At 54.5% G+C, this 11837-nt stretch overlaps 1 protein-coding gene across 2 annotated transcripts; it reads right to left on the bottom strand.

Moving 5' to 3' along the window:
• Nucleotides 1-729: 729 nt before the first annotated feature.
• WBP2 (WW domain binding protein 2) lies at nt 730-9395 on the bottom strand. Of its 2 annotated transcripts, XM_025999769.2 has the most exons (8): nt 9231-9395; nt 6449-6557; nt 5016-5151; nt 3612-3704; nt 2846-2980; nt 2496-2618; nt 1991-2067; nt 730-1885 (listed from the first exon to the last, which is right to left on the bottom strand). In XM_025999769.2, the coding sequence occupies exons 1-8, from the start codon at nt 9287-9289 to the stop codon at nt 1832-1834; spliced, it is 786 nt and encodes a 261-aa protein (XP_025855554.1). In that variant the 5' UTR covers nt 9290-9395; the 3' UTR covers nt 730-1831. The 2 variants fall into 2 exon arrangements, with proteins under 2 accessions (XP_025855554.1, XP_025855555.1); XM_025999770.2 differs by lacking the exon at nt 2846-2980 and having other exon boundaries at nt 9231-9363.
• Nucleotides 9396-11837: the final 2442 nt, after the last annotated feature.

The raw sequence follows: 11837 nt of genomic DNA, 5'->3' as shown, positions 1-11837 counted from the left end.
CTCCAGAGAGGCATCTCCCTAGCAGGCAGCCGGCTGCTCAGCCGGCTCCACCCCACGGGTGACATTCCACCAAGGTGACGGGGCCAAGCCACGCTGGGCTGGGTGGAGACGGCCCCGCGGCCCCCACCCCCACAAGGACGGTCAGGAGGTGCTCCCTTCAAGTGCCCTTGTAGGGGGCTGGCCAAGGCCAAGGGCTCCTGGGCGGGGCTGGCAGCCAGGACAGGAGAGGGACCCAGTCCAGCGCTTTCTCAGAGCCCCAGGCCCACTGAGGCCAGGCCCAGACTCTCCTTCAGGCCAGGGCCCAGGGGGTGCAGGCCTGGGCATGGGCTCTGGCAGTTTCCTCCCCTCCCCTGCACCCAGACGTGGAGGTTCACAGGAGCAGCCACGCGCTGGAGGGACTGCCTGGCACGTTCCTCCTGCAGACACTGGGCCAGGGCCGCTCTTCCCCGGGGTGGGGAGCACAGCAGCCAGCAGCCCGGCGCCTGCCTCCAGGGTCTCCCGCCCAGGGCAGCTGGTTGCTGCTGCTGCCCAGGCCCCAGGGGACCCCATGGGTGGGCCAAACTGCTGAGTCATCAGCACAGACTAGAGCCGCGGGAGGCCTTAGTGTGGGAACCAGGGGCTCTCACACGCGGAGGGGCTGGTCTCCCCATGGGGCGCCCCTCAGGGCCCTTAGCAGTGAGACCTTTTTCCCCAGAGTTCACATTGGTCACCACACAGAGCCAAAAAGGGTCCAGTCACTTCGTTTTTACTACTTCACATTTTCAGCAAACAAATAAAGGTGCAAATAGGGTTTATTTCACATTAATATATTAACTGTTTTTTTTTTTTTTTTTTTTCAAATAAATAGGGAATTCTCTTTTAAATAACCATCTCCTCCCTTCTCGGCCAGTCCAGAAGCAAATGAAAGCAAATTTTAGTGCATCCAGGGGGCATATCACCAATTATGCATGAAGCTTAAATGGACAAGGGCAGGGGGAGGGGCTGGTGAGGAGGTCACGGACAGCACACACAGGCTCAGGCCAGGCCCCAGGGGTCAGCACCCAGCAGCCCCAACACGGCATGATGGAATGAACATGCATTCTCCAGTTCCAGTCTGAGAAGCCCCTTCTAGAGGGAGAAGAGAGAAGGCCAAGGGAAACAAAAACCAAAAATGGAGGGAAGCAGTGGGCTCCCTCCCCATCACAGCAGTCTGGCCGGATGCCGCCCACCTTCTAGAAGCTCAAGTTAAAGCTCCAAAAGTCAAAGTGGTGGCAACAGAGGACCAAGGACAGAACAGGGAGGGGAAGGTGAGTGTGACCGGGCTGGAAGCTGGCTGGGATTGGAATGTGGGCCGAGAGTCCGGTGAGAACGTGGCCTTCCACAGGTAGGTACAGACCAGAGTGGAGGGAAGGTGAGAGGGGCCCGGTAGGGCCCCCAGGAAGACACAAGGCTGGTCTGAGGGAGTTCACAAGGCTGAGTATAAAGTGGATTCCAAAACGAGGGAGCTGGACTGCGGTAGAGGAGGTGGCCAGAGAGTCCCTCCGTGGGCAGAAGCTACTAGAGCAGGACAGGAACGAGGTGGATGCCCGCGCTCCTGAGCAGAGCCCCGGAGATGGTGAGAGGGGAGCGCATCCGAGCGGCACCCTGGGCTCTGAGCTTGAAAAGCGGGAGGCACGGCTCCCAAGTCAAGGGGTGCCCCCCCTTCCCTCAACACCAGTCTCTGGGAAGTATTTTATAATCAGACCTGGAGGAAGAACAGGGCCCCTTCCATCACCCTTCTAGCCCCAGTGTCAGCCCCCAGGAGAAGGGAAGGGGAGAGTGATGAGGGGTGGGAGGCAGGGGCGGGAGGGGTCTACTGCGTCTTCTTATCTTCTGGGGGGTAGTAGGGAGGTGGTGGAGGCTGGTTCTGAGGGAGGAAGGAAAAAAGATCCCATTAGAAGGTTCACGACAAGACAAGGTCTCCCTGCCCCAAACCCCTGAGAGCTGTCGGCCCGCCCCCGGCCCGGCTCACCGTGGGCATGTAGACATTGTGTGGGTTGCCCGGGTTGTAATAGGCGCTGGCAGCCGCTTCTGCAGCCTTGGCTTCAGCTGCGAGAGCAAACACACTCGGGGTGAGCCCCAGCGACAAGCCCTCCCCTCTTCCAGCTGCCCCCGGAGCCGGTGCTACTGGGTCCCTTCCAGTTCCTTTACCCACTTCTCCCCACCTGATCCTCCGCACAATCCCACCATGTGGTACTGCCACTATCTGATCGTGGATGATGAGATGACAGAGGGAGATCTTCTCCGCCCCAGGGCCCACAGCTAGTGGCAGGGGGAGGGGTGGGGGGGAAGGACGACTGGAATCTAGATCTTCACCAGCAGCCACCACACTGTCAATCCCCTGGACTAGTCCAAGCCCAGGGGTCATTCACCATTCAGGGCTCCTGGCCAATCTCTAGCCATTTGCTGAGCTCTCCATGCAGCCATGGAGAGGAGAGAGCTGGCCCCCCAGGGCTGCTAGCAGCCCAGGGTCTCACCTGCTGGAGTGGAGGGGACATCAGGGCCGCTGACCGGAGGCTCCATGGGCCCAGGGTAGGGCGGCGGTGGAGGCTGCACATATCCCATGGCCCCATCCATCATGGGAGGTCCTGGATAGAACTCTGCTCCACAAGAGAGATAGACCCAGTGAGCAGCCTAGCCCCCAGCTCCCTCAGCTGGCACCTCCCGGGCCTCTCCAGCTCCTCCATTTGTCCTGAAGCAGCTCAAAGAACAAGTCTCCCCTCTACAACCCCCTGGCCTGGCCGGGGGTGGGGGTGAGGGGGTGGTAAGGGTAGGGGTGGTTAGTTGGAGGGGGGTAAAGGGGGCGGGCAGCAAAGGACACACTCACCAGGTGGGGGCGGTGGATAGGGGTAGCCAGGAGGGCAGGGGTACATTCCATTGGCGACTGGCGGGGGAAAGACATAGGCCCCACTGGGCGTGTAAGAATACCCATAGGCTCCATTGGGGGCTTCACCTCGGGAGGCTATAAGTACAAGGGGAGAGAGAAGTGAGCGTCATCTACCGAGGGGAGCTGCAGGGTCCCGGGAATGTGCGCAGCAGACATGCCTTACTCCGTCCCATTCCATTCCCCACCCACGCTTGAGCCAGCCTCTTGAACAGAGAGGAAGTGAGGGATCTGGATGGGGACAGAGGTCAGAGCCAGGGTAGGGTAGGGTAGGGTAGGGCCAGGGCAGGGGAGGACAGATGGACAGAGAGAAAGAGGGGGGCTCAGGGACGGGGGACTAGAAGGAGCTGGAGTAAGGCTGGGGACAACGTGAGGATGTCTGCTGAACACAACCCTTGGTGATTTAAACTCCCTAATGGTTGCTTAACGGTTGGGTTTCTTGTTTGTTTTTATAAGGCCACAGTCAAACGTCTCCGAGTCCAAAGAGCTGTGTCAAGATGTCCTATCCAGGCTCCAGACAGGGTAACCTCTGAGATACAGGCCACAGTGACAAGCTAATGACAAGCTTCCTTCCCAATTCCCAGCCTCGGTCGGCCCGGGGCCCAGAGACTTAGCTTAGTAACAAAAAGTAAACAAACTCAAATGAACAAACTAAAACCCACAGGTTTCCAATATATGTTTTCACCCTGCACTTTCAGAGCCGGGATACCTTGAGATGCCACCTGTAGCATCCGCTGTCCAAACTCGATGGCGCCCCCTGCCGTAAAGGTCAACTTGTATGACGCAGCGCCTTCCCAGCCACCTGGGAGGGGAACAGGGCATTAAGGGCTCAGGAAAAAACACAGATTACACCTGAAGAGATGGCTCTGTTCCCTACAGGTCTCCTTCCAGTGCCCGTGGGGAGAGGGCTGGCTCTGCAGTGCCTGCCTTCCCGCCGGGCCCTTCTGGTGCGCCGCCCACACAGCATGTGCCCGCTGCCGGCTGGCCTGCCTTCTGCTCCTGCCTGCTTCACTCTCTGGAACAGGGGGCTTTTCTTTCTTGGAACTTGTTATCCCACCCCCAGCCGTATAAGTTCCTCAGCAAGAGCCTCCCACTCATCAATGAGGCAGCTTCCCCAGAGCAGGTTCCCTCAGCAACAAGTGACATTGAAGTTCAGAGCATCTCTCTCCTCCCCAGGGGCCTAAGGATGGGCCCCCCGCTCCTCCAGCCTGGCTTCTGCCAAAGGGGAACCATGAGTCTCTAGAGAGCAAGGCCACCTGGCTGGGTGGAAGGGGGAGGCCAAGTTTAACACAGAGGTCTCTGGCGTCTGCAGAAGAGCCTGCTGCCAAGCAGGGCCTCTCCAGGAGGCAGAGGGGCCGCTGGCTCTTCCTGGCTCTAGAGAAGACCATTCCCAAGGGACTCCTGGGTGGCTCAGTGGTTGAGCGTCTGCCTTCGGCTCGGCGTGATCCCAGGGTCCCAGGATCGGGTCTGACATTGGTTTCCCCACACAGGGCCTGCTTCTCCCTCTGCCTGTGTCTCTGCCTCTCTCTCTGTATCTCTCATGAATAAATAAATCAAATCCTTTTTTTTTTTTTTTTTAAAAGATTTCATCTATTCATGAGAGACACAGAAAGAGAGAGAGGGAGAGGCAGAGACACAGGCAGAGGGAGAAACAGGCTCCATGCAGGGAGCCCGACATGGGACTCGATCCCAGGGCTCCGGGATCACGTCCTGAGCCAAAGACAAAATGCTCAACCGCTGAGCCACCCAGGCATCCCAAATAAATAAAATCTTAAAAAAAAAAAAAAAAAAAAAAAAAAAGACCACTTCTGAGAACCTGACACAGTCATTTCCCATACCTAGAATGTGAACGTGCTCCCCGGTTACGGTAAGCATTTATTTTTCAGTCATTGGCTGATTTCACTCTGAAAAGGTGACATGAGCTGCTTTTAATGTCAGGATTTCCTAGCTCTTGTCATCCAAAAACCCACCCCTGCTGACCAGCTCGCAGCCCAGGGTTGGGTCCTGGAAGCCAATCCAGAGCCAGGAGGAAGAGGATGTCTCCGAGACAGTAGAGGTGTGCCTCAGCACCTCCCTGGGAGCCCATCTGTGGCCCTGAGCCCCCTTCACCCACCTCCTGCTTCAGCTTTCACTGTTCCCTTGATGTAGTTTGCACCAAACACAGGCTGCTTGATCTCACAGTCCTTCATCAGATAAAATGGCATCATGAAGGACTGCATGGCATCCTTTCCTTTGGACAGAAAGATAACCTGCACGGAGACAGGAAGAGAGCCTTCAGTGGCCACACCACGGCCAGCCCGCTCAATTATCACTTCCCAGCAGCCCCAGGGCGCTCTCTGCACCAGACACTTCCGGAGAGAGCTCTGCAAGTGAGAGGGCCTACGTGCAGCCTGGCTGGAGAGGCTGAACGTGGGTATTCACGAGACAAACACGCCACTCACAGGTCACATGAGAGGGACAGGCTGCTCTGCCGTTTAAGTGGTGGCTGTGGTACGCAAGTGAGGGGAGCTGTAAAGCTAGGGCAGAGGGGCAGGGAGGCAGGGTAGGGCAGTGCTGACTTCCAGAAGGGGGCGGGGAGGCATAGCCTGAGCTTCACAGAATAGAGTGAAGGAGAGTTAGGGGGTGTTGGGTCCCAGGAGAAGGGGGCTGCCCAAACTGCAAGTCTCCCAGCCTGCACTTGGAAAACTACGTTTTAAACCCTTCAATCTGTTAACTGAAGATGCCACCAGAAAAGGGGTTTTGAGGCTCCCTTGTCTCTAGGTTGCGGTGATGAAAACCTTAAAGATATGCCGCTCTCTTCCAACCATCTTTAAATATAACTCTTGGGGCGTCTGGGTGGCTCAGTGGTGGAGCGTCTGCCTTCGGCTCAGGGTGTGATCCCGGGGTCCTGGGATCGAGTCCCATATGGGGCTCCCCGCAGGGAGCCTGCTTCTCCCTCTGCCTCTTTGTCTCTCACGAATAAATAAATAAAATCTTAAAAAAAAAAAATCTAACTTTTGGTAGCTACAGCAGTGAACCTTTTCTAAGAATGGCCATTTGTCTTTCTCTGGAAGACTCTCAGTCGGCCTGGCTCAGTCTCAGGCAAGGCCCATCCTGCAGTTGGGCACTTCTCGCTCTGCAGGGCTGTGCTGGGCTTTCCGCCCAGACTGGAGGCTCCGGCCATGCTACTGTGTCCTGTTTTCCGTACTTGTCACTCTGGATGTGTACAAAGGCCTTGTGGGCCCTTTCTGCTCTTACAGAAATCAAGGTACAACAGCCCCCTGCTGCTCCAGGCTCCAGTCACCCCAGCTGCTGCACACAACAACATAGATTTTATAGCAGTGGTTGCAGAATTTGCATGGATTCAATGCCCAGGGGTCGATTCAGCTGCCCAGAGAGTCTGCTGATTCTAGAACCTGGGAGCACATGACAGAAACATGGGGAATGAGGAACTAATGTTCACCAGGTTCAGAGGCCACTGGACCCATAAGGCTGAGGCTGACATAAGACTCACATCGGCCTCCAGGAACCATGGGCTTGCAAACCCACCATCACTGTGCAACTCACCCGGTAAGGAGTAAGGTAGACGGTGCCTTTCTTGGTCCCTTTGAAGGCCTCAGGCACGTTCTTCATGTCATTGAATGTAAGTTCCACATGGTCATAGGACATCAGGATGCTGTGATGAGAAACGAGAACAGGCCGTGATGAGCCAGCTGGGAGCCACGACCTGCCTACACCAGGGACTAGACCCCCCATCCCCGAGATATGCAGGCGTCCAGCACGTCGTGTCTCAAAGTTGTTTTGATGTTGCTGCAAGGGAACTATTAATACGTCCTCAAAATAGAGGAGCAAGGCGGGGTCCTCAGAATTTCCCCAAGCCCCACATATACCCCCTCCTCTCAAGGGAAAACAGCAGAAGAGCCCAGGCGGAGGGCTTTAAAGCCATTAACACCATAATCCCTCAAATCAGGTTAGATTACCTGGGTTGACTCTCCCATTTTCTTCTGAGTCCCTATAATGTGTGTCTGTTTTCATTGGCTTATTAGTACTGACCCATAAACCCTCTAAGATAGGACTCTACACATTACCAAAGGGCTCATTTCTCACTTCTTTAAACCGGGGCTTCCTGAACTGGGTCTACATGGGTGGGAGTCCATGAAATGATGGTGTACGTGCGTTTTTCTGGAAGAATCTGCGGCTTTCGTCACTCTCAAAGGGATTCATCACTTGAAAAGTAAGACTATCTTACACGTGAAATTTTAAACGCTAATTTAAACTCCAATCGCCATACAATTTTTTCCAGAAACAAGGCTGAAACATTTTCTAAAACAAGGCACACTATTATTTAGCAGCACAGAGCCCGAAGCCAGGTAGGCGGTCCACCAGGACAGATACATTCTTGTCCCACAAAGTCCCACTGAGAAAGAAAGAAAAATAGTCCCAGGAGATGTTACCAAATGGCATCGAAAGTGTTTTTCCAGGCCTAGGACTGGCTCGCACTCAAGAGAGACTACAAAATGGGAACAATGTGAGGTTTCTCTGATTAGAAGATAACAGTCCAAGTTCACATGGTTCCATTTGTCTTCCTCCTCCCAAATATCACAACTTTCTTCACTGGGGAGGGTAAGTGGGAAAGAGGACTGGTACCAGGGAAGAGAAGTACAGCTCAGAGGGGCACCAAGGTGGCTCAGTTGGTTAAGTGGTGGACCCTCGGTCTCTGCTCAGGTCATGATCTCAGGGTTCTTATGGGACTCTGAGCTCAGCCCCGAGCCTGCTTGTGGATTCCCTCTTTCTCTCCCCGTCTGATCCTCCGGCTGCACTTGCACGGACTCTCTCTAAAATAAATAAACCTTGACAGAGAGCTCGCGCATAAATAGGCGGAGCAGCAGGCAGAGGGAGATGGAGAAGGAGAAGCAGGCTCCCTGCTGAACAGGGAACCTGATCCGGCCTTGATCCCAGGACCTTGGATCATGACCTGAGCCCAATGCAGATGCTTAACTGACTGAGCCACCCAGGTGTCCCTAAAACAAATAAATCTTAAAAACAAATAGAGTTAAGAGGTACAGCTCAGAGAAAAAGAGCTCACTACCAGGAACAGGCTGGGCCGGCAGACCCTGAGCAGGGAAGATGGAGGGAACGTCAGCACTCTGAAGCCGGGGGCACCCCTGGCTTTCTCCTGACTCATCAAGCATTCCTGGGTGCTGGCTCTGGCAGCCTACAAGGCTCTGATCCCACTGAGTCTCTCCCAGGGACTCAAGACTCCTCGTAAGCACCTCCCGCCTTCAAGAGAATTTCAGCGTCAGCCTAGCTGAACCGAGGCTGGATGGTCTAATTCCCGGCGCCCAAGGAGCAAGAGAGAAGCCACAGAGAAGTTCAGAGACCAGAGCAAAGAGGACAGAACTGACGGGCGGGGGGTGGAGGGAGGTGAGGGAGGGGGTGAGGGGTATGGAGAGAGGCCGGGAGACCTCTGCTCAGGGAAGTGAGCCAAGTCAACAGGCACTGGAGAGAAAGACGCAAGGACAGACATTGTGCCAGGAAATGTGTTCGCCATTTGACAAACATTATCTATCTAACTGCACCTCTGGGCCTCAGTTTCTCATCTGGAAACTCGGCAGTTCTGGAATATACCGGAAGGCTACGTACTGGTAGTCAAGCCTTTTGACTTTATTTATTTTAAACAGAATTAAGATTTTTCATGAGAGACACACAGAGAGAGAGAGAGAGAGGCAGAGACACAGGCAGAGGGAGAAGCAGGCTCAATGGGAGACTCGATCCCGGGACCCCAGGATCACGCCCCGGGCTGAAGGTGGCGCTAAACCGCTGAGCCACCGGGGCTGCCCGCCTTTTCACTTTAAAGACGCCTTTCCTGGAATCCCATCTGTGTCATATACAGCCCTGTGATCTCCGGCAAGTCACCTAACCTCTCCGTGCCTCAGTTTCCCTGCATGTAAACCGTGCAGACCAGCATGGTCTAAGCGCTGCGCCGCACTTACACGTTAAGGCAGAAGAGCACAGCCTGGCGCGTAGGAACGTAGTAAACACTCAGTAAGTAGCAATTATTTTTGTCTAAGGCTCTTCCCGTCCCGTGAAGTCATCGACTCTGGGAAGGGGGCTCAAGAGCGACCCCGGGGCCCACCTGTCTGCCCAGCCGCCGCCCCCCCGCGCCAGCCCACAGCTAACCGCGACGTCCCAGCCGCTCCGCCGACCCACCCTCGGCCTCCGGCCCCGCCTCCAGCCGTTACCCCCCCCCGCACCCCGTCAGTTTACCTTCACCGGTTCATCCCCCGCCGCCCACCGCCCACGCCCCCCCCCCCATCGTTTTTCCAGGATCCTTCCGCCGTGTTTTCACCTCTCGGTGTTGTTGACGATCACTCCGCCGCCCTCCGAGTGGTTCTTGTTGAGCGCCATAGTCTCTCGGAAAAGGGTCCCGAGACTCTCAACGCAGTGCGCCTGCGCCCCTCCACGGCCCGCCCCTAGTGGCGTCGTTCGTATTAGAGCCAGCCAATCACAGCTCTTGTGCGGAGCCTGGCCCAACCACCTGATCTCGAGCGTCACGTGGTAATAGTTTACTCACTCCCCCCTCCCCCCTCCCGTTTCGCCTGCATCACAAACAAGCTGAAGACTACAATTCCCAGAAGGCCATGCTCCCTCAATCGGCTTTTCTCTACGTTAGCGGAAGGATGCACTCTGGAACTTGTAGTCTTCCAGGCCGTAGTTGCATAACTAATCGGCCTGCGCGTTATGCACAGCCCTTCCTGTCTTCCAAGGGACCGGAATAAACAGTTGGACACGTCACAGGGGTATTACTCGGAAAGGCCTTGAGCACAAAAGTGCATACTCACAGAATGAGGGGGCAGCGGTGGGAATCTAAACCGGGTGTGGGGAATGCTGAGCAGTCACTTGCTAGCGCATCATTATTTGTGAAACACTGAGTCTATACGACTTTGCCCCTGATCCGGGTGGTCACTGTAGCCGTGTAGATGAGCGCAAGACCCGGGTCCAGGATGGGGCGGGCTGCCAGAGCATCCCTGTCGTGAAGTCAGACTCGGACCCTCGGAGTTTGGGGGTGAGATTGTCCGGTGGCCCGACCTGACCCCTGCACCAAAGACCAGGGTCCGGTGGCGAGCGCCTCTACCTTCAGCCGCTTCCACCGCAGGCCTTGCGGTGGCGCTGCTCCCTCTAGAACGTTCTGGCTTCGGTCAGGCCCGCCCGGGAGCTTTCGGGCTGTAAGATGTCAAGACTCACAGTCATTGAAAGGACCTAGGAGCCCGGACAAGGCAAGTCCGGCAGCCGCATTATGTGGCTTATGAAATACAGCTGAGTCATTTCAGCTTGGGACCCAGCACTGGGCGGCGCCCTTGGGCAGCTGTAGTAATTATGTATCTCCACGTCCGAGGTAGTTCTTTTTTTATTATTTTTATTTTTTAATTTATTCATGAGAGACAGAGAGAGACAGGCAGGTTCCCTGCGGGGAGCCTGATACCGGGACTCGATCCCAGGACCCCGGGGATCAAGACCTGAGCCAAAGGCACATACTCAGCCACTGAACCACCCAGGAGCCCCTGAGGTGGATCTTTCAGGGGAGGAAAGAAGGTGTCACTCCCCACGTGGTGGTGCTGGTGCATCATTAATCTTAAAGGATCGAGTTTAAGCAGAACAGCTGATTCCCTGACACACGTGATGGCCAACCTGGGGACCCACCTGCCTGACTTCTCTTTTAGAGTTTCCTAGGTGAGGGATCAACACCCAGAAAAGATGAGACATGTAACAGCCTTCTGGGAAGTCTTAAGCACAAGCAGGTGGGACCTTGCAGGACGAGTGCAATAAATTACTGCACGATGGACGTGATCTGCTCCAGTAGTTAAATTAATTTTGGCTCCCGAAGTCTATGAGGCTTTTTTTTTTAATGAAGGCAAATTCCATGTGCAGATACAGAAGGATTGCCAGTTAAGTTCAAACAGGTGTATAAATATGCTTCCGAAAAAAAAAAAAAAAACAAAAAACTTTTGCCTAGGGGGCGCCTGGGTGGTGCAGTTGGTTCAGGGTCTGCCTTGGGCTCCAGTCATGATCCCAGGACCTGGGTTCTAGCCCCACATCCAGCTCCCTGCTCAGCAGGCAGTCTTTCTCTCTCTCTCTGCCTCTGACTGCTGTTCCCCCTGCTTGTGCTCCCTGTGTCAATTTTTTTTTTTAAAGAAGAAACTTTGCTTGTATTAACATTAGGATCTAGATCTAGATCTAAAATTTCTAGAAAGAGCCACCAGGCATTGTTTTTGGCATTATCCCACTGAGGCATGTGTCTGGGAATTAGGGTGGGCTGGTGACTCTGTGTATTATATATTTCCTTGTACTGTTTGATTGTTTACTGTGCACATGCTAAATATTAATAACACATTACAAAAGAAAGCGAAAATCCACCCAGTAAAGGTTATGCAAGAATAATTGCTTAGAGGACCATAAAAGGGAAGGTGGGGACTCAGTCCAGTCCCACCCCACCCCTTTGCAGAACTCTGTCGGTGGCAGAGGCAATTGAAGGTTTTGTGGGTCTTACAGCTTTTGGAGGCCTTGTTAAGAGCTAATATACACAATCATGAAAACACAGTATACACAGCTGTGGCCTGATGTAGGCCTCCTGACATGAGAGGAAATGTGTTGAAGAGGAAGTCAGAGTGAAGAGCTAGACGGCTTAGCTGGTTTCAGCTTCCATGTCTGACTTTTGCAAATTGAATAAAAACCTATGGAAAAAAAAAAAAAACCTATGACTATGGAGACGCCTGGGTGGTCAGTGGTTGGGCACCTGCCTTTGGCTCAAGGCGTGATCCCCTGGTCCCAGGATTGAGTCCCACATCGGGCTCCCTGCATGGAGCCTGCTTCCCCCTCTGCCTGTGTCTCTGCCTCTCTCTGTGTGTCTCCCATGAATGAATAAATAAAATCTTAAACAAACAAACAAAAGAAACCT

The sequence above is a fragment of the Vulpes vulpes genome, chromosome 2 (genome assembly GCF_048418805.1).
Source record: "Vulpes vulpes isolate BD-2025 chromosome 2, VulVul3, whole genome shotgun sequence".
Classification (NCBI taxonomy): domain Eukaryota; kingdom Metazoa; phylum Chordata; class Mammalia; order Carnivora; family Canidae; genus Vulpes; species Vulpes vulpes.
Note: the sequence above shows the minus strand (reverse complement) of the source record. Positions and strands in the feature narration are given on the sequence as shown.